Source organism: Bubalus kerabau, chromosome 2 (assembly GCF_029407905.1).
Source record: "Bubalus kerabau isolate K-KA32 ecotype Philippines breed swamp buffalo chromosome 2, PCC_UOA_SB_1v2, whole genome shotgun sequence".
NCBI classification, from domain to species: domain Eukaryota; kingdom Metazoa; phylum Chordata; class Mammalia; order Artiodactyla; family Bovidae; genus Bubalus; species Bubalus kerabau.
In genome coordinates, this window is record NC_073625.1 from 188,673,568 (window position 1) to 188,695,466 (window position 21,899).

The 21,899-nt window shown below is 53.6% G+C and overlaps 1 protein-coding gene across 1 annotated transcript in view; it reads left to right on the forward strand.

The window, feature by feature from the left end:
- The window catches only part of UMODL1 (uromodulin like 1), a 76,565-nt gene that overhangs the window by 38,958 nt on the left and 15,708 nt on the right, over positions 1-21,899 (forward strand). The window contains exons 11-17 of the mRNA XM_055570131.1: positions 5,437-5,574; positions 6,977-7,558; positions 8,679-8,936; positions 10,777-10,889; positions 14,216-14,429; positions 16,049-16,186; positions 17,917-18,236. Of these exons, the coding sequence (XP_055426106.1) occupies positions 5,437-5,574; positions 6,977-7,558; positions 8,679-8,936; positions 10,777-10,889; positions 14,216-14,429; positions 16,049-16,186; positions 17,917-18,236 (1,763 nt within the window). The remainder of the gene's footprint in view (positions 1-5,436; positions 5,575-6,976; positions 7,559-8,678; positions 8,937-10,776; positions 10,890-14,215; positions 14,430-16,048; positions 16,187-17,916; positions 18,237-21,899) is intronic.

A 21,899-nucleotide genomic window follows, 5' to 3' on the forward strand; every position in this document is an offset into this window, starting at 1 on the left:
GCATGCCACCCCCATGCCCTTGAGTCTAGGCTGCATCAGTTCTGGTCAACATTCACTTTATTCCAAAAGGTAGATGGTGGTGGTGGTAAATCACTTCAGTCGTGTCTGACTCTTTGGGACCCTATGGGCAATAGCTCACCAGGCTCTTCTGTCCACGGGATTCTCCAGACGAGAATACTGGAGTAGGTTACCATGCCCTTCTCCAGGGGATCTTCCCCACCTAGGGACAGAACCTGGGTCTCTTGTGTCTCCTGCAGTGGCAGGCGGGTTTTTAATCACTAGCGCCACCTGGGAAGCCCAAAAGGTAGATAAAGTAAATGAAATGTGAGTCCTTATTCTGTGCTCCTCCTTGGGAACTGGGGCCTGGGGCCAGCCCCCCCAAACCATGGAGCCCACGTGCATCCCACACCTCCTGATTCTGACAGGAGGAGTGACCTGTGGGGCCTGAAGACACTTAGTCCCTTGGATGGAGCCTCTCATTTGCAGTGGGCCCGGAACCCAGGGCAGAACCAGGCTGGAGGAATCACAAGAGGCACAAGAGCGGGAGCTTCCTGGGTCTGCATGGGGGCCCAGTGCCAGCTGGCTGCTGTGCGACTCGCCAGCGTGGGGGTCTATGTCATTAACCTGAACACCTGTAATTTGACTTGGTGATGCAGGAAGTCACAGATCAGGGTAGAGGGGGAGATGGAGAAACAGAGAGAGTGGGGGGAGGGTGGGGGCAGGGGCTGTGAGAGATTGGGGAGCAGGGGGTTCAGAGTCAGGGATAAGACAGAGACAGACGCACTGAGAGACAGACAGAGAGATACAGGGGATCCAGAGTAGACTGGGTGGGGAGAGACAGGGACTTGGAGAGACAGATACAGAGGTGACAGAGACAGGGAGCCTTAATGTCAGGAAGGTTTTGCTGTTCACTTGGGGATGCAGTTCCCTTGCGTGGTGAGGGCACCACAGTCTCTACATCAAAGAGCCTGTGTGGGGCTCAGTCTGGGCATGGCTGGCCACCCCCCACAGTGGAGCGGGGCCCTGAGTGGGCGCTGCTAGCTCCTGTGAGCTCAGTCCCTTCCGGCTTGCTGTCTCAACCTTCCCCAACCCACGAAGGCAGGGAAAGTGCTGCTGGGGTGTCACACCTAGGGCACACTGCCTGCTTAGCCTGCCGTCTCCTTGTCACTCACCCCCACGGGAATGGACATGGTGGCAGCCCTCTCTAACATGATGAGCTCTGCCTGTCTGGGCTCAGAGGCCAAGTGCCGGGCAAACGCCAGGCAGCCTGTGGGTAGATCCCCCAGGGCCCACTTGAGGCAGATCTGAACCGTCTTTGGAAGATCCAGTCCTCCTCGAGGTGCCTCCCAGCCACATCTCCCAGCATCAAGGCTTAGGTTACTCCATATCCTTGTCAAGTGAGGCTGTGGGTTGAGTGGTGATCCTGCAAGATAAGAGAACACAGAACTTCAGATGTGACTGTATTTGGAAGAAGGGTTTTTGCAAATGACCAGGTCCCAGCAGCATGGCCGTCATGTTGTCATGACTTCTTGTCTTCCCTGAGGTCCATTCCCCGCCAAGACACTGAGTGGCCACGTGCCTGGTCTTCCTCTGGGGTGGTGTACATGTGCGGGGAGGCCCAGTGTTGAGCAGCACCCTGGTTCTCGGATCCTGTCCATGCTGCTCAGCGAGGGAGGCTGGCTGTGGTGGAATCCCAGCTCTGATGCTGGCTTGCCGTGGGCCACTGTACGAGGGGCTTTGCCTCCTGGGCCTCAGTGTACTCATCTGGGAGATGGGAAGGGGAGGACACATCCCACCTCGTGGATAAATGAGGGAGTGCTGAGGGGGATGGGGGGGCAGTTAGCAGGTGCCCGGCGCACATCTGACAGCACCGCCCAACACGTCGGGGTAATGCTGCTCTAGGACTTACTTCCGTACTTTGGAAGAGTTCTCGGGCCTGGACAGTCCCCCACTGGACCTCCCCCATCCTCCTTCCCCTTGTTCCCCTTGTCTCTCCAGCCTTCGCCCCCCACCCCTTCCTAAAACTGTGCTCAGAAAGGGCTGTGCTGCTCACCTGCTCCAAGTGCCGACGACCCTCTGGGCCTCCACGTGTGTCCACGTGGCCTGTATGCCGTGTGCAGACCTTGGCCCAACAAGGCCCTGACGGTGGCATCGTTCAGTGTGAGGGATCCCCTGGGTCCAGCAGTACCCGGGCAGCAACGCCTCCTCCTGTGACCTCAGGACAGGCCCAGCCACGCTCCCCAAAACTTCCCATCGGCCATGGGCCCCTGACGGCCTCGCAGATGCAGGGGCCCTTCCGGTGGCCTCTGTGGGCAGTGGGAGAAGGCGTGGGCAGGGGAGCCTGGCCCCGGGACTGTCACCACTCCCTGGCCTGCTGATGGGGCTCTTTCACCACCATCAGTGCTGCTGCCTTTGGTGCCAGCTGCCGTTAGAACCCAGATCTCTGTGCCCACCTGCCTCCTTGAGTGAGACTCTGGCACCGGCCCCCAGGAAGGGCTGAGGGCTCTGGCCAGGCAGGCTTCACCCCCAAAGGCCACCTGGGCCTCCAAGACAGCTTGGAGCCTCCCGAGGAGCCTGCCTTTACAGGGATGGAGTGGCTGGTCCTTGGGCCTCCCTGCCTCATTCCTGAGGGTTACTTGTATGGGGAGTTGCAACTCTCCCATGGCCTCCCCCTCCTCTGGTCAGGGGGCCACACCCTCATCCCAGCTTCCTGCCTGTAGGAGCAGAGTGCAGGCCCCATAGGGGATCCTGTCTGCATCCTTGTCTGGTGGTCTGGGAGGCATGAAGGCTGCGCGGCAGCTCCCACGGCTCACAGGCCTGAAGCCAAGACCTGCATGGCCCCAGGCTTTGGTACAAGACCAGAGTTGTTTCGGCTTGCTCCTGAGCCCTGTGCTGGCTGAGTGAGCAGGGAATCACCTCCCCTAGATAACCTCCAAAGCTCTGCAGATTGAACTCAGGTCTCAGCGGGGCCTCCACTCTCCTCGTGGTCGTCTGCCCCGGCTGGCCTGGCTCCAGCCCTGGCCTTAACCATCAGCACCTTTGAGCCACTGCAGGCTGGAGGTTGGGCAGCACTCCAGGGGATCTGGGCCAGCGGGGAGCCCAGGGTCAGGGTGTAACTGTTGCATCAGCTGATGAGCCTGCTGGTCTTCTGTGAAGATCACATGAAGCAAAACTGAAAACCACAAAACAGGCCTCTGAGCACCCGGCTGCAGAGCTTTCTCTGCACAAAACTGAACCTTTTCTGCCTTATCTTCACTCAAAGCCCAGCCAAGTCCAGGCTCCTCGGGCACCCTGAGCCTGGCCGGGGAACCTGCCCTGGAGCTCTTGGGAAACCTGTGCAGAGGGCTGGTGACCACCCCTCATGGGGACTGTCAGCCACCTCAAGGTACCCAGCTTCCCCTGATGGCAGAGGGTGACTCTGCTCAGAGCCACCTGTTCTTCTTGGAGTGGGAGTGGGACAGGCAGTGACCCACAAAGCCAGACCTGAAGGATGGTTTGCCAGGGCTGGGGGAAGACTGTTCCCTCACCTGGCTCCTCCCAGGAGATATAGCTTGAGTATTTTATTTTTGTTTACTTTTAGATTGGAGTGTAGTTGATTTACAATGTTGTGTGAGTTTTAGGTGTACAGCAAAGTGAATTAGTTTTACATATACATTTGTTGTTCTTCAGCAGCTAAGTCATGTCCAACTTTTGCAACCGCTCTTGGCCAGGCTTCCCTATCTTTACTGTCTCCCAGAGTTTGCTCAAACCCATGTCCATTGAGTTGGTGATGCCATCCAACCATCTCATCCTCTGTCATCCTCTTCTCCTCCTGCCCTCAATCTTTCCCAGCATCAGGGTCTTTTCTAATTTATCAGCTCTTCGCATCAGGTGACCAAAGTATTAGAGCTTCAGCTTCAGCATCAGTCCTTCTAATGAGATTCAGAGTCCTTTAGGACTGACTGGTTTGATCTTACTGTTCAAGGGACTCTCAAGAGTCTTCTCCAGCACTATAGTTCAGAAGGATCAAGTCTTCATGGCTCAGCCTTCTTTATGGTCCAACTATTATCTCCGTACCTGAGTATTGGAAAAACTGCTGGAAATACATATACATAGATTACACAGAGTTCTCTGTGCAATGCAGTAGGTCCTTATTAGTTATCTATTTTATTACACAGTAGGGTGTGTACTGTGCATGTTAATCCCAGCCTATACCTTCCCCCTTTCCCCTTGTAACCATAAGGTGGTTTTCTACATCTGCGACTCTCTCTCTGTTTTGTAAATAAGTGCATTTGTACCCTTTTTTTCCAGATTTCCCATATAAGTGATATATGTTTGTCTTTCTTCCTTAAGATTTTATTCTGCTTACTCTCCTGTAGCACCTTATTGATCAGTCATGCGCCAACATGTCCAAAGCTATGGGAATCTTTTCTCCAGCAGGGCTGCACGTGGGGCTAGGGGTAACCAGGGGGCCCAGAAGAGGGGAGGGGAGGGGGCGGCGGGAGAAGGAGGAGGGGGGATTCTCCTAATGAGTTTTCCCTAAAGCTGGCCCTGGCTGAGAAAGGACAGGAGGATTTGGGGGGATTTACAGGGCTGGGGGCAGTGGGTATTTACAGGGCACACTTAACAGCCTACTTTGCCCAGATCAGAAGGTTCAGGGCTTCTGGTGGCTCGAGGCCTCTGAGTCTCTCTTGGTCATTTCCCAGACCCGGAGAGGAGGTGTGCAAGGGCCGTCCTGGGTCTCAGAAGGTTCATGTTGTAGAGACTGGACACCACCTGGCTCAGTTATTTTCCTGTTTCTTTCTTGAGACACTAAATATTAAGGGATGCTGGCACATCAGAGAGAAGAGACAGCCCCTTGGGAGCAAAGAATACACAAGACGAGACTATATTCACACCTGTGGGCACCGGTGGCGGTGGTTTGGTGGTTTAGTCGCCAAATCCTGTCTGACTCTTGTGACCCCATGGACTGTAGCCCGCCAGGTTCCTCTGTCCATGGGATGTTCCAGGCAAGAATACTGAAGTGGATTGCCCTTTCCTTCTCCAGGGGATCTTCCCAACTCAGGAAACGAACCCGGGTCTCCTGCATTGCAGGCAGATTCTTTACCGACTGAGCTATGAGGGAAGCCTGTGGGTGTTAGTACCCTGAAAGGAACCGACGTCGGCTAGTTTCTGCCTCCAGATCAGACAGCGATGGAGGCAGGCAGACACTCTGTTCAGGTGGTCCTTGGTTCAGATGGAAGCTTCTGGGAGGGCTCTGTGCAGGGCCCTCCACCCCCACACCAGGTGCTGGATGCCAGGGCCTCACTGATGCCCTGCCCCAGCCCTCTGTGCGTTTGCTGAAAAGACGGTCACGGAGAGCTCGATGCCACGACCACCCTGTTCTCTGAGCAGCCTCTGCGGTGTTCTCACCGTGTGGCCGTGTTCACTCACGTCCTCGCTCCCTCCCGCCTGCAGACTGGGACGAGTGTGCAGACAGCCTGGAGCACGACTGCTCACCGGCAGCCCAGTGCATCAACCTCGAGGGCTCCTACACCTGCCGGTGCTGGACAGCCAGGGACGCCAACCCCTCCAGACCCGGCCGGGTCTGCCACGGTGCGCTCCTTCCCCACCCCCAGCTCTGGGCGGAGCCCCCTCCCCAAGGGCCTGGGCTGGAGCAGGGCCGAGCTCCATCCAGCAGGGTGGGAACAGTGCCTGGGGCCCACCATACCGTTCGGGACCTATGAGCATGGCCTAATCCCTTTTAAAACCAAAAGAAAAAATTAATATAGTAATAGTAACTGTCAATTATGAACCTAGTCTTTATACCAAAGCAGTTTTCAGAAAATTTATTTTTGGCTGTGCTGGGTCTCTGCTGCCATGTACACTAATTGCCGTGCACAAGCTTCTCATTGCGGTGGCTTCTCTTGTTTCCGAGCACGGACCCTAGGGCACTCAGGCCTCAGTAGTTGCAGCCCTGTGGCTCTAGAGCACCGGCTCAGTAGTTTTGCTGCACGGGCACAGTTGCTCTGTGGCATGTGGGAACTTCCCGGATCGGGGATCGAACTTGTATCTCCTGCTTTGGCAGGCAGATTCTTTTCCACTGAGCCACCAGGGAAGTCCCTGTACCAATACAGTTTTAAAGTATGACTTTAAATTATTGTTTTGAATGAAAAGGCCTGAGAAAGTCCTGATGAAACCCCTGGAGGGAGCAGGTGGCCCCTTCCTGGGTGGCCCAGATCCTGAGAGGGATAGGAGCCCAGATAAGCATGGAGAAGGCCTCGAGGTGAGGCCTTTGAGCCCCATTCTAGGCACATCTCGGCTCCAAGATTCTGGAGATAGGATGCGGTTCTAATCAGCTGGTTGGGGATACCTGGAGGGCTGAGCCAAGGAGTAGGAGGAAGTCATGTACAGATTCGCAGTGCTGTGATTGACTAGCAATGTCTGCTTTGGGGGCAGGTGGGCAGTGGAGATGCTCAGCCACCTGTCTGCTCTGCCATCCCTGCTAAAGCCTTCTGGCTGGAAGCAGCAGCAGAGAATTTTCCCTAGGGAGCAAGCCTCTAGTCCTTACCTACTGTGTATACTGTCCTGCTTCTTGAGAACCACACAGTCACTCCCCTCCCATCCTCTTTCTTACACGTGTAATGCCCAGCAGGCTGGTAAGAGTGACCAGCACCAACCCCCACACTGGGCACACATTTGGGGGAAACTGTCCTAGTCTCTTAAGGGCCAGATGCACCCATCTGAGGCCTGCAGGAACCAAGCCCTGCATTTATGTTCTGGTTCTGCAGCCACTGGGTGGACCCCCTACTGACGGTAGGGGCATCCTCACTGGTCAAATGAAGAAGCCTCCTGGCCTTTAAAGAGAGTTCTTGGGAAACCAAATACATGGGTCCTGTTGAATACTCTGAATCACCCACTGGGACAGCCTGTGTCCCCCTTGAATTCCCCTGGTGGGTGGCTGTGCTTGGTCGGGGTAGACCAGACACCCCATCTGAGCCTGGCTGTGTTTTGGCAGGTGACATGGAGAGTCTCACGGATGTGCCGTCTCCAATGTCAGAGGTCACAGCCTCAGTTTCCAACACAGAAACAACATCCTTCAGTCTGGAGACCCCTGCCTTGTCCCCCGGCCCTGAACACCTATGGAGGACCCCTGCAGCAGGCCAGGCCTGGACCTTAGGGCTCCCACCCAGGAGAGGAGTCAGCGGCTTGGGCAGCCACAGTGGTAACAGCACCGGGCATGACATGGAGAAGGCCAGCGTGGCCCCAGGCCTGGGGACTGGCCAGTGGACGGCCAGCAGGATGGCCTTCTCCCCCAGGGATCCTGGGCCAACCCACAGCTCCTCTCTTGGGGCCACCGACAGCCTGCCAGACACCCCTGGACAGTCACCCCCTAACTCTACTGTGGAGCTGCCGTTCTGGCCCACTCCTGCCCTGGATCCCATGGGCCACATCGAGTGGCACTCCAGCCTCCCCCTGAGGGACACACCCCCAGCACCTCTGGATCCCACGTGGGCACACAACTTGGACCCTGGGCCCTTTAGCTCCCCAGACCAGCCCTTGGCCCCCACGCCTGCATCTCTGAGGACCCCAGCCTGCGGTGAGTGGCAAGGAGAGTGTGTCCACGGGCTGTGTGGAGCCACGTGGTGTGTGAGCTCCCATAAGCAAAGGCTCACACAGTCCAGGGCCATCAGCAGCACTGGGCGGGCCCTCATTGTATGCTGTGTAGACCCACTGCAGCACACCCAGTCCCCGAGAGGCCAGCTCCCAGTCTAGTTAGGGTGAGAACTTGGTGTCCCCTCTTTCTCTCCAGCCCTGAGCTCCCCCTTCCTGCTTCCCCTTTGGCCAACAGCAGGAGCAGGAAATCGAGCAGGTGTCACATTAAGGGCCCTGAGCACGGGGGCGCTTCCCCCCAGTAGTGTTGGGCCCCAACTGTTCTGCACCTCTCCAACAGTGCTGCACCCTTCACCCAGGTACAGACCCCAGCAGGGCTGCACCCTCAAGCCCACTGCAGCCCCCAGCAGTTCTGTATTCCTCCCGCCACCCGCAGCCACACTGCCCCCAGCCGCTCCACATCACCCATTACCTGCAGAGGTTTGGCCATTGTCAATAGTCCAGGGTGATACCCCAGGAGCCAGGTGGCCACTCTGAGAAGGAAACAGCCTGGCAATGCAGCTCCCATGGAAGGCGATAGCCCTGGCACCCTTGTGTGAGTTCCCCAAGCCAGTCTGACCCGGGATTGCATCCACATGGAACCCACTGTCAACTGTGGCTCCACTGATGCGTGTCCTCTGCTGCACAAGGCTGGATTCCAGACTAAACTCTTAAGCCTGCGTAAACAGCCCCAAGTCACCTGCAGGAATGGTCTGTGATCAGCAATGGCCACCTGGCTAATTCCTTGGGAAGTGTGCCTGGGGGCTGAGGAGGGGGACCCCTGGAGGAGCCACCCAGAACCTCCTCAAGAAAACTTTGTTTCTGGAGGTCCTGGGACCTCAGGGTGGACACAGAGTCAACCTGAGGGCAGGGAAGCCATGCCCAGGAGCCCAGGGCTCAGGGGGCAATCGAGGGACCCTGCACCCAAGCGTGTAGCTGGTGGCAAGTGGACTTGACATCCCCTGAGGATGCTCGTGTCCCCACATGGTGGGGTGAAAGTTTATCCTTCCTCTTACTGGGAACCTTGGATTGATTTTAATCAGGGGCATTTATATTCCATTTCTCAGCTCCCATCCCCATCGGAAGGGTCACTGTCTCCAATGTGACCAGCACGGGCTTTCATGTGGCCTGGGTGGCGGATCCCACCCTGCGCCCCACTTTCCAGCTCAGCCTGGTTTCTGCTCGGAGCCCCACCGTGCACCTGCAGACACATAAAGCAAGCCTGATGGTGTCAGGCCTGGAGCCCGGCGTCCTGTACCTGGTGGAGATCGTGGCCAGAGCATGTGGGCAAGAAAGTGCCAAAGCCCAGCTGAAAGTGAGGACAGGTAACAGGCTCTAGAAACAATGTCACCATGAGTTCTTAAAGGGAGGAGAAAAAGTAGGAAAGAGCTTTTCAATGAGTGAAGGTTTAAAACAGCTGCATTTATGTGTGGATGCTGGCTTTCTGTTCTTCTCAGTGTAGGAACACCTGGCTTGCTTCTTCCTCAGCTGGGGTTCAAAGGCCATATGGGAGGGGGCTTATTTCAGGGACAAATGAATGAATGAGTGAAGTCGCTCAGTCGTGTCTGACTCTTTGCAACCCCATGGACTCCTCTGTCCATAGAATTTTCCTGGCAAGGATACTGGAGTGGGTTGCCATTTCCTTCTCCAGGGGATCTTCCTGATCCAGGAATCAAACCGAGGTTTCATGCACTGCAGGCAGACTCTTTACCATCTGAGCCACCAAGGAAGCCCCATTTCAGGGACAGTTGGTGGGCAAAGAGGCTGCTTTGCACAGTGTCCAGACTCTGCAGAGGCTGCAGACCCTTGATCACCTGTGTCCTCATGGCTACACGGCAGGGAAATGGTCACAATGCTGTGCCGTGTGCTCAGTTGTGTCCGACCTTTGCAACTCTGTGGACTGTAGCCCACCAGGCTTGTCTGTCTATGGGATTTTCCAGGCGAGAACACTGGAGTGGGTAGTCATGCCCTTCTCCAGGGGATCTTCCTGACCTAGGGTCTCTTTCATTTCCTGCATCAGTAGACAGTACCATTAGAGCTACTGAGGCACTTGTGCAGTGCTGGTCTATGCAATTTCTCTGACCTCTCTCACTCCTAGTGGACATGGTCTTCAAGAAAGATGATGATGGATAGATCTGTGAGTGAGCCCCACCCTGAGCCTAGGGCTGCAGAGTAAGAGAGAGGGGAGTAGAATTAAGCAAGTCAAATGTATTAATAAACTCTGATAAGGTGGACCTGATTTTTTTTTTTTTGCGTTGAGGGGCTGGGTTTCCTTTGTGGTGCTTGTGTTCTATACAAGCTTGTGAGAGCTTGTGGCTCGTGAGGGTGTCTCAAGTTGCAGAGTGTGGGCTCAGTAGGTATAGTGCACAGGTTAGTTGCCCCAAGGCATGTGAGATCTTAGTTCCCCGACCAGGGATCAAACCTGAGTCCCCTGTGTTAGAAGGAGGATTCTTAACCACTAACACAAACCTGTGTTATTTCCCTGTGTAAGAAGGCAGATTCTTAACCACTGGACCACCAGGGCAGTCCCAAGGTGAAGGTGATTCTTGTCGATAGGTATATATTCAGGTAATATTTCTCTTTTCTCCTTATTAGCATTTGTCATCCACATATTTTCTTGAATATCTAACTTGCCTGAGCAGCCAAGGGCAGGCCTGGTGTTGCAGATTAGTTATCAAATCTTGGGCATCCATCCAAGAATTGGTAACAGTCATCTCCAAGGTGGGGTGTGCACCCCTCGGGTGATACCTAAGATGTCCCATTAGGGTGTAGTCAGAAATGTCTAGAACTTTTGTTTATATGCTTTAACTTCACTGTGGACTGGGATTTAGAAAGGAGACGGTGGGTGAGGGTGCTAAGTGCAAGTTCATGGTGAGCTGAAGGAGGGGAGGTCACTGCTGGCTGGATGAGTCCAAGTTGCAAGGGCTGATCTGGTTCTGTGGCTCCAGAAAGGTCTCTGTCTGTTTCCAGGCTTCGTCCCGCTGTCCTCTGGACCTGAGGGGCCGTGTCTATACACACCGGGTGCTGTTCCTTCTTTACAGAGTGCAAACCAGCCTCCCTTTGACGTTCTTCCTGACTGATGTGAAAATACTACTATTAAGACAGAGATGATAACCTGTTACTTGACACTTACCATGGCAAACATGTTTATTCTCCATCCTGCAGCGGCTCAGAAGCTCAGTGGGAAAGTCAGAATAGTGAACGTCAGGTATTTAGAATCCTTCAGCAACACCAGCAGCGAGCAGTCCCAGGCCTTCCTAGAGCTCTTCTTGAGGACGGTAAGTTGGTGGAATCGGTCCTTATTTTCTCCTGGGATGTGAAGGAGGGAGGTGGTAGCATCCTGAACAGCTAATGGGGGTTCAGACTTGACTGAGGAAGGCCACGGATTCCTCATTTCTGGAGGAAGCTGGGGCATCCAGCTCTGCTGAGGGGCCTGTGTGTTCTGATCTGTCATTAAATAGACACACCAGCAGGCGAGGGACACACCTTTTCCTCTGCTTCTGGTTGTTTTCTTTTTCCTTCTCTTTGTTGCAGTGCACTCTGTAACCCCTTTGGCATTTTTTTGGCATCCCAAAGAATGTACATTGTTACAATTTATTTATAGTAGCAATATGTTATTTTTGATGATGGTTAGGTTACCTTTTGATGAATAGAGAATGCACTAGTTGAGATCTTGTTTGCATAGAGCAAGAGTCCCCAGCCTCCAGGATCGAATGCCTGGAGAGCTGAGATGGAGCTGGCGTAATAACAATAGAGATAGAGGGCACAATAAATGTGCTTGAATCATCCCATACCATCTCCCCTGGGTCTGTGGAACATTTATCTCCCACAAAACCAGTCCCTGGTGCCAAAAAGGTTGGGGACCGCTGGCATAGAGGACATCTGAGATATTTTAGCATTTCCTTACTCTGGCAGTTTAAGATGCGGACCTGAGAGAGCTTGGCAGCGCCACCTATTGGTGGAGTCGTAACAGGACGAAGCCTCAGCAATGCTGGAGGCTGCGATGTCTGGTGCTGCTTTTCAAGCCCATCAGCCGTTACTGATAAAATAGGCACACTGCCTCCAGGAACCGTCCCATTGGTGATGTTTGGGGTCTGGAATCCTGCTTTATTTATCCTGAGGTCCCCAGCTCCTGGCCCAGTGTGTGGATAGATTCCAGAGCTGTTGATGGTCTGACTCACGTGTGTATCACCAGCCTCCTTGGGTTAAACGATAGTTGCACATCACAAGTTGGATCATATCGCAGGCTGAGTGCCAAAGAATTGATTCATTCAAATTGTGGTGCTGGAGAAGACTCCTGAGAGTCCCTTGGACTGCAAGATCAAACCAGTCAATCTTAAAGGATATCAACCCTGAATATTCATTGGAGGACTGATGCTGAAGTTGAAGCTCCACTACTTTAGCCACCTGATGCAAACAGTCAACTCATTGGAAAAGATCCTGATGCTGGAAAAGACTGAAGGCGAAAGGAGAAGAGGACGGCAGAGGATGTTGAGATAGCATCACTGACTCGACAGACATGAATTTGAACAAACTCCAGGAGATAGTGAAGGACGGGGGAGCCTGGTGTGCTCTAGTCCATGGGGTTGCAAAGAGTCAGAGACAACTTAGTGACTGAAAACAGACTGTAGCCTGGCCACCAGGCTCCTCTGCCCATGGGATTCTCCAGGCAAGCATACTGGCGTGGGTTGGCATGCCCTCCTGCAGGGGGTCTTGTTGAACCAGCAATTGAGCCTGTGTCTCCTGCATTGGCAGGCGGATTCTTTACCACTGAGCCACCTGGGAGGCCCCTAACAACAACACGTATCACATTAAGCAACAATCACTGAGATCATATCTCACAGCTCTAGTGGCCTCACGAGACAGCTTCATTACCACTCAGTTCAGTTCAGTTCAGTCGCTCAGTCGTGTCCGACTCTTTGCGACCCCATGAATCTCAGCACGCCAGGCCTCCCTGTCCATCACCAACTCCCAGAGTTCACTCAGACTCACGTCCATCGAGTCAGTGATGCCATCCAGCCATCTCATCCTCTGTCCGTCCCCTTCTCCTCCTGCCCCCAATCCTTCCCAGCATCAGAGTCTTTTCCACTCAAGTTCCCTGATTAACCTTTCTTTTTAAAAACATTTCATATTTTTGCCTATTTGAGGGGACAGTTTGCTATCTGGAATTTCTGCATAGCAAATAATTGTGCAACTTAATACCTACATAGGACATTAAGACACATTTTGGGATGTTGTGGGATAATGTGTTGCTTTTTTCTTTGTCACTTCCTAGCAAGGGGCTTGGAGCTTTGCTTTGAGTCTGGCTTGTAATGCAGACAAGAGTGACTTTAACCCAAGGCTCTGACAGAGCCATCTCTGGAAATCCCAGAGAGAAAGAAAGAGAGACAGAGACAGAGAAGACCAGCTCTTCCAACGACAATGGTGGCAGCCACGTGACTGCAGGCGGCTTTGGGGTCTCCAGAGCGTCCACAGTCTCTCGTGGGTGATATGCTCACATTGGCTGTCCCAAGGCTGGGGATCCACAAGCCTGTGCCTGAACCTCATGCAGTTTAGATGCAGATGAGTTATTCTTATGAGGGCAAACCATGGAGGTGGGCTTTTCCATGGCAGATTTGCGCTATATGGACCACTCAAAGCTCATCATATGATGGGGGTAGTTTTCTAGGCATTTAGGCCATGATAGGTTAGAATGGAATAATATGATTATTATTACATACAGGATTCTGTCCAAACTGATAGAATAATAAGCAAGGCTTATAAGGGCAGGACTCTTGAGAGTCACTTAGACAGCAAGGAGAACCAACTAGTCAATCCTATAGGAAATCAGTCCTGAATCTTCATTGGAAGGACTGATGATGAAGCTCTAATACTTTGGTCACCTGATGCTAAGAGCTGACTCACTGGAAAAGAACCTGATGCTGGGAAAGATTGAAAACAGAAGGAGAAGGGGACGACAGAGGATAAGATGGTTGGGTGGCATCACTGATTCAATGGACAGGACTTTGAGCAGGCTCGGGGAGATAGTGAAGGACAGGGAAGCCTGGTGTGCTGCAGTCCATGAGGTCGTGAACAGTCAGACACGACTGAGCAACTGAACAGCAACAACAGCTAGGATGCTCAAGGGAAGCGGTCTTCGGGAAGGCAAGCGGCGAGAAAGAAAGGCAAATGTCCTGCAGCATGAGAATCACAAGGACTGTTCTGGAACAAACCAAGTTGGGGAGGTGGGGTCGCTCCCTTTGACCACTCGTTCAGCCATCCCCCACCCCCACAGCTCTGAGCCAAGAGTGATCAGCAGATCCTAACTGCCCTCGTGAGCCCCCTACCAGGTTATGAGCCCCATAGGGTAGGGCTTTGGCACTCAGCCCCTGACCGGCTGGTCGGTGGGGAGGACAGGACTCATTGTCTCAGACTCCACTGGTATTTGTGCTGGGCCTGGGGACTTGGCAGACAGGGATCAGGCCAGAGCTGACCCGTGGCTTTGACACCTTTCCCAAGGCCAGCCCTGCTGCTGGCCACAGTCCCCAGAGGAACCACTTTAGAATGAGGACCCTGTCTCCTCTCTCAGTGGGCAGCTCTTCTCACCAGCCCTGTTTCTCTGAAGGTGCGGAATTCCTTGCCAGCCTTCATGCTTCAGCACCTGGACACAGGTGGGGTGCGCATAGAAGTGACCCGCATCTCCAACGGCAGCGTCGTGGTAGAGTTCACCTTGCTGGTTATCACAGACATGGATGTCTGGGAAGTGTCTGCTGCATTCCTGGCTGCCTTTCGGAACACCTCTCTGCTGGAGGTGGTCAGAGATGACACCTTCATAGGGGGTAGGTGGAGGCCAGGCCCCCATGGAGACTCACTCCCCAAAGGAGGCAGTGAAATCCCCCCACTGGCTTCGTTTCTGAAAGATGTGCCTCCTCGTAAGGGCCTCCCAGCGTGGGATGAAAATGGAAACCTATAGGACCCTTGTCTCTCTTATTGCTACTATGGTTTTTTTGAAAAGGTGTAAGGGTTGAAAACATCTTCTGATGAACCTGCCAGGATGCCCAGGGACACTGTCTCCCTTCTGCGTCCTGCTCCTTCCTCCTCTGCTGCTCTTCAATAGGATGGGCAGAGGGCAGACAGGCCCCTCTCTGCAGCCAGACTTCCTCCCCAGCACAGTTGCCAAGGAGATCTTAGGAAGAATAATTGAAAAGAAAAGCAGGGAGTAGAAGCCATTCAGAGTCTCTTCTCATATTGTATTGGTCAGCCCAAGCTGTCGTTAAAAAAAAAAACAAAACAAAAACCACGGATGGAGTGACTTTGTTTACAGACATTTATTGTCTCACAATTCTAGACACTGGGTGCCAGCTGATTTTGGTGAGGGCCCTCTCCTGATGTGTAGGGGCCACCCTGCAGCTGTGTCCTTGAGTGGCCTTTCCTCTCTGTGTGCAGACAGAGGGCTCTGGTGTCTCTTATATAAGGCCATCAGTCCTGATCAGATCAGCACCCCTCTCTTACGATCTCAGCTAACCTTAATTATCTTCTGAAGGGCCCATCTCGAATTACAGTCCTACTGGGTGTCAAGGCTTCAACATACAGATTTTGAGGGCACACAGTTCCGTCCTTAGCACGCACCAGGCCCAAGAATACACGATAAAAGGCTTAGAGTTATATGTATGGGTAAAATAAAAAACAATATAGATGAATATTTTTCTGAATTTTGGAATGAGAAGGGTTAAGCCTACAGAGAAAAAGACTGGAATAGCTACCTCTATAAAAAATTCAAGCTCTCATTCAAACAAAATAGTCACCATTGTAAAGCAAGCAACAGACCAAAAAATAGTTTCAACAATCTGGTGAAGAATTATATCCCAAATATAGAGTGATCACTTGCATTGGTAATAAAATACTAAGAAAGCAATAGACACAGGTACAAAAGACCCAAATAGACGGTATGTGAAAGATGAAACACAAAGATGGAAGGCTTTGCCAAGCCCTTTTAGTTTTTATCCATTTTCTTTAGTAAAGCTGCATTATTGCTAATAAGATGAGTAACTGAGTGTAGAGATGAGAGCAGGTGGGTGGCGGGGTCCCTCTGCCTGAGACCAGGGTCGGGGTGGGGTCCTCCTTGTCTCCCGGTCTCCAGGGAGCTGAGGGGATGTTGCTGTGCCCCTCCCCCACCCCAGCATCCCCGGGTCCAGGAATCCTTCTTCCAGAACAATCTTAGCAGACTTTCTGTCACCTGCTCCCACCCCATCCCCTGTAGAAATTCAAGGTGCTACCCTGCTCTTGAGCCCTCCAGAACTGGCCATCTTTGCTGTCACTTGATATTTTAACTTTACTCCCCAAGATGCACCTCCCCCATCAAGCTGCACCTCCCCCATCAAGCTGCTGTGAACCACGGCACGGCCGCAATGCTCAGGTCCCCATGAGGGTTTCTCGTCTTGCTTTCTGAATGCTGCAGATTATGATGAGTGTGCAAGCCAGGAGGATGACTGTGCCCCGGGCTCTGCCTGCCGCAACACACTGGGCTCCTTCACCTGCAGCTGCGAGGGAGGCGCCCCTGACCTCCTGGTGGAATTTTCTGGAAGACCCTGCGAAGGTAATATTATCAGGATCCTTTGTCTGGAATACCATCAGATAGTCTGTTCTTTTAAGGACACTCATCCCCAAAGTGCGTCTTTTCTAAATGAGGTCAACATATTTTTAAGTCCTGGGCAAGTTTCTGGAGTTTATGTGTGCATGTGTAGATACCTATGTGTGTACTTGTGCATATGTGTTCATGTGTGTGCATGTGTGTGCATGTGTATATATTCTGGTACCTCCCCATCCTTCCACACACCGCCAGCCTTCTGGAGGTACCTCATCTCCTAAGTGCTTCTGATGTCCGTGATGAGAAAACACACACAAGCACTCAGGTGTGTCCTCTCAGATGCTAAAAGATGATCTTTCAAAACCCAAGTCTGTGTGACAAACGACATATGGAAATCTTTCTACTCAGCCGCACTGTCCATGCAGCACTTCTTCCACTAAATGGGACCTTGTGGATTCACTGTTTACCCTGAGATGACCCCTGCCCTCTAGGGATCTGTGGTCAATTGGAGGAGACAGACGTTTATAGGAGTGAACACGATGCCTCAGGGGATGCAAGATGTGGGCTACTTGAGGTAGAAGCAGGAGGTCCAGAGGACACTAAGTTGCTTCAGTCCTATGGGTGATGGTCAGGGTGTGGTCAGGAAAGAGGTGTCTTAGCGCCAGTCCTAAAGGATGGCTCATTCGTCATCTGGCAGAGGGGCTGCTGCGGGATGGGGTGTGGTGGTGGGTGCAGCAGTGAGAACAGAGCTGTTGAGGGTGGGCAGGGTCCAGGCACACAACCTGGGCTGGCTGCAGCTAGCGCCTGCAGGAGGTGTGCGGGAGAGCCGGAGCAGGCTACTCAGCGAGGCCAGATGAAGCCAGCTGAGAAGGCTGTGAGCACTGGGAACAGGGATTTGGGCTGCCACCTGGGGCCGGGCAGCTGGTGAGCACCTCGAGATGGGATGGCAGGGGTCAGGGGGGCAGGTGGTGGAGCTGGGCTGTAGCAGAGGCCCCGGGAGGGCCAAGCGTGTCCTGGGTCTGCCCTCAGAGGATGGGGGATGGTCTTACAGAGCCTCGTGCTCTCCCAGAGGTTGAAAGTGAGCATGCTTTAGGGAAGCGGGAAGCTGGGCAGGAGTGAGGAATCTGAGGATCCAGAGAAAACTTCATTAACCCATTTTACTTACTTATTTACTTTATTCTTGGCTGCACTGGGCCTTTGGTGCTGCGTGTGGGTTTCCATAGTTACAGCAAGCAGGGGCAACTCTCTAGTTGAGGTACAAGGTCTTAGTTGCTCTGTGCCATGTGGGATCTTCCCTGGACCAGGGATCAAACCCGTGTCCCCTGCATTGGCAGACAGATTCTTAACCACTGGACCACCATAGAAGTCTTTCATAACCCATTTTACAGAGAAGACTCAGGGGCCCCCAGGTGTGATGGCTGGTCCCAAGTCCATGGACTCATCACATGCCCAATGTCAGCCTGGGGGGACAGAGGGCCCCACAGTTCCCTGGCCATGGTGGCAAAAGTAAGCCAGGGCATGCCCAGCTGCTTGGGCTGGCAGGAACATACAACACACATGTGTGTGCAGCTGTGCTGGCATATGTAAACTCATCATGCGTGGCTTCAGGCTGCGAGTGCTTCCCATCTGCTGTCTACCTTCTGCACACACCCTGCCACCCTGTGCCACCCTGCTGGCCAGGCTCACGTAGTGGGCCCTAAACACAAACCCACTCTATGCTTCTGTCTCCTGTCTTGCAGGTGACTCTCCTGGCAACACAACTCAGGCCCCTGGCCTAGAACAGCCCCCGACCCCAACGGGAGCTGGAGCTGCCTCTGGGCAAGATACCCGCCCTGCCGCCCAGGGCCTCTCCCCACGGCTAAACCTGACTGGGGCGGTCAGGGTGCTCTGCGAGATAGAGAAGGTGGCTATTGTCATCCAGAGGCACTTCCTGCAGCAGAAGGGCATCCCTGAGTCCTCGCTGTATCTGGGGCAGCCGTCTTGCAACATCAGCGACCGAAACAGCACACACGTGACCCTGGCAGCCGCGTGGAGCGAGTGCGGGACCACCCTGCAGAGCGTGAGGCTGGGGAGAAGGCTCCGGGCATCTGATCTCTGGGTGGGAAGGGTCAGCATCTGGCCTGGGGGACTGGGAAGACACTGCACTCCGGGGTCTCTGACTCTGAGTGCAGAACTGAGCCGGGGTTAGAACAGGGTGGAGTTCTCATGGGGGAACAGGTGCAAAGTCAGCATTTATAAAATCCTCCCAGTGATTTGGATGCACAGGCCAGAAGGAGAGGTAGTGAAGGAGAAGAAGGGGCAGGAAAGCCGGGAGCCTGCGTGTACATGTATGTTTACACGTGCATGTGTATGAGGAGGTGTCTGTGTGCACGTGTGTTTGTGTATGAGAATGTGTCCGTGTGCATATGTGTCAGCGGTTGTGTATGAAGTGGCAGGAAAGCTGGGAGCCTGTGTGTGCATGTGTGTTTGTGTATGACAATGTGTCAGTGTTCATGTGTGTTGAGGGGGATGTTTGTAAAGAATGTATGAATAATTGTGTGTGTGTGTGTGTGTACATTGGTGGGGGTTACCTGGATGGAGGGCCAACCAAAATTTTATTTGAGGGTCTTTCCTCTGCGGTGCAATGTGGGGAGTGGGCTTGTCCTGGCCAGAAGGCATTCACATCTCACGTGCAGAGAGGGGCTCTTGGCCTCCTCCCGCCACCGACTGCTGGGGTAACTCTGAGCCAGGCTCCCGGGCCCCACTCCACATCTCTGGTTTGCAGCATCCCCATAGGGCGGGCTGACGGCTCCAGGTCCTGAGTCTCTGAAGGCTGTCTCTAGTCCACGGTTACACCCCTGTTTCCCCCCATCTCCCCTCCCCCTCCTCCCCACATTTGGCCCCTGAGCACGAGGGCTCTGCTTTAAGGGCCACACCAGGCAGTGGCAACACATTCTGTGGGTTCAGCCAGCGCCAGGACTCGGGGAGAAGAAGCAGCCCCAAGCAGGTTGTCCTTGGAGAAACGTTTGGTCCAGGCATGGAGTGGGGGCCATCACCCAGTAAAGCCAGGTGGGGCCAGGCCAGCACTCAGCCCAGCACCCGGCTCGTGCCCTGGGGTGGGGAGAGGCCTCTGCAGGGAGCCTGTGAAAGGAGGCTGAAATGGTCCCAAGGGACATCTGGAAGGGACCATGCCTGTGGCCGGGGACAAGTGGTGGTGGCCGATGAGGGAGGCCAGGAGTTTACATGATAGAGGGTATCTAAGTGGCTCTGGCCAGTGGGACAGGCTGGGCTCTGGGTGGGAGGGCCGCACCAAGGGGAAGGGTTCCCTTTTGGAGGTAGGCTAGGGAGGGTCTCCCAGGGGGTAGGCCATGGCCCTGGGGGAGGATAGTCCTTATCAGGGAAACTGCTGGGTTAACTGCACTGCTGGGTGGGGAGGGCCCTGAGGGTCTTTGGCTTCATTTCCTAGAACAGGGGTGGGGAGGGTACTGGGACCTGCTGGCTGGGTATTTAGCTCCCTCATCAGCGCCAGGCTGGGTATTATTAGAAAGAAAGAAAGTGAAGTTGTTCAGTCATGTCCAACTCTTTGTGATCCCATGGACTGTAGCCCACCAGTCTCCTCTGTCCATGTAATTTTCCAGGCAAGAGTACTGGAGTGCATTGCCATTTCCTTCTCCAGGGGATCTTTCTGACCCAGGGATCAAACCCAGGTCTCCTGCATTGCAGGCAGACGCTTTACCCTCTGAGCTACCAGGGAAGCCCCTGGGTATTATTATCCATGTTTAATCAATAGGACCTGGAAGCTCACCAAGGTCTAAGGGGTAGGTCAATGTCAAGGTTGCCTGGCCTCCGAGAACCCTGTAGCCTCTGTGACTCTGCTGCTCCAAGGGTCTCAGTGGCACAGGGTGGGACCCTCAGAGGCTCTGGCTGGAGCCCTGGGTGAGCTCCCTTGTGGGGCGGGGGAGCCTGGGCACAGGCTGGCCTGAGCTTGCTGATGACCCCAAGTCTAGGGCACAGGGAGGTGACATCTCAGGCTGAAAGGGTCAGAATCAGTGTTGTGCTAAGCAGGAGGCCCGGACATGACCCAGGGCCTGAGTAGGATGGGCTGGGGGAGGGCAGGTTGGAGACGTGGTGCAAACACAGCTCAGAGTGCCAGCCCACCTCAATGCCAGATCCTGGGCCAAGGGCAGGCCAGGCAGCTGGAGGTCAGTGGGGACCTGTGGGCCTGGCTGCCCCTTGGGGGGGTCCTCAGACCCACAGACAGGGCCCTTGGGTTAAAGGACCAGTTAGGATGCTTCTGGTGAGCACAGCCTTCCTCAGCCCTGCTCCGACCCTCTAACCAGTACAACCGGAAACAACCAGGGTTATGGTTCTCTTTCTTAAAGATCCCTAAGACTCTCAAATGCAGGTGGGTGCACAGAGAGGGGAGGCGAAGCTGCTGCCGTGGTTCTTGGGGCCACTTTGGTGCGGGGCTTGTAGAACCAGGGAAAGATACGAGCAATAAGACACTCCTGCCTGTGGTGCTCAGGCGGGAGGAGCCCTGGGCTGCCCCGTGGGGGAGTCGTCGCCGTCCACAGGACTGGAGGGCAGACAGGGGCCCAGAGACAAGGAGAAGGCTGTAGATGTCAGCTGTCCTGCTTGCTTGTCTTTCTGAGCTGGACAAACACCTGGTTGAGCAATTAAATTCAGTAAGACTCGGAGCCCATTCAGAGCAAAAGGAAATTCATGTCTCATGAGTCATATCCAAGCCCTGGAAGCCACAGGAACTCTTATGTGTTTTGAAATTTGTCAAAAACTAAGATTCTCCCGAAGGCTTCCTTATACAAATACAACAGAGTATATGCTGTTAGTGGGTTCTGCCTCCTTTTATTTTTGGTTAAATTTTATTGACTTCCCAGTTTTTAATAAAAGTGAAATTCAGGGTCTCACTTCTGAGTTTATTCACTCTATACAGATGATTTAGATCTGGCTAGGAAGAGATAGGGCTTCCCTGGTGTCTCAGTGGTAAAGAAGCCGCTTGCCAATGCAGGAGACGAAACACATGGATTTGATCCCTGGGTCGGGAAGATCCTCTGGAGGAGGAAATGGCAACCCATTCCAGTGTTCTTGTCTGGAAAATCCCCTGGACAGAGGAGACTGGCAGGCTACAATCCATGGCGTCTCAAAGAGTCGGACATGACTAAGTGACCGAGCAGAGCACAGCACAGCACTGGAAGAGATAGAAATGAGCCCATGCCCCAAAGATTTCCTGGAGTATAGAATCATCTTCATAATTTGTGTAATATTCGTACGATGATGGAAGGAGACTGCCCAGGTTTTCTGAGGCAGTTTTCAAAGTGAGTCAAGGCACATGACGTCCACTGCTGTGAGGGCACGTATTCTAGATTCGTTGTCTTTAATAAAGCCCATCCAAGATGTGACTTCATGGCTTTGTAAAACCAAATGTGCTCAATGAGATTCTGTTAATGAACTGAAAAAAACACGGAACTTATAAACATCATGCAGATCATTCAAAAACGTGGAAAGATGAACATGCTTCATAGATCAGTTGTGTCTGACTCTTTGTGACCCAATGGGCTGTAGCCCACCAGTCTCCTCTGTCCATGGAACTGGCCAGGCTAGAATACTGGAGTGGGTTGCCATTTCCTTTTCCAGGGGATCTTCCTGACCCAGGGATTGAACCCACACCTCCTGTGTCTCCTGCATTGGCAGGAGGATTCTTTACCACAGCTCCACTTGGGAAGCC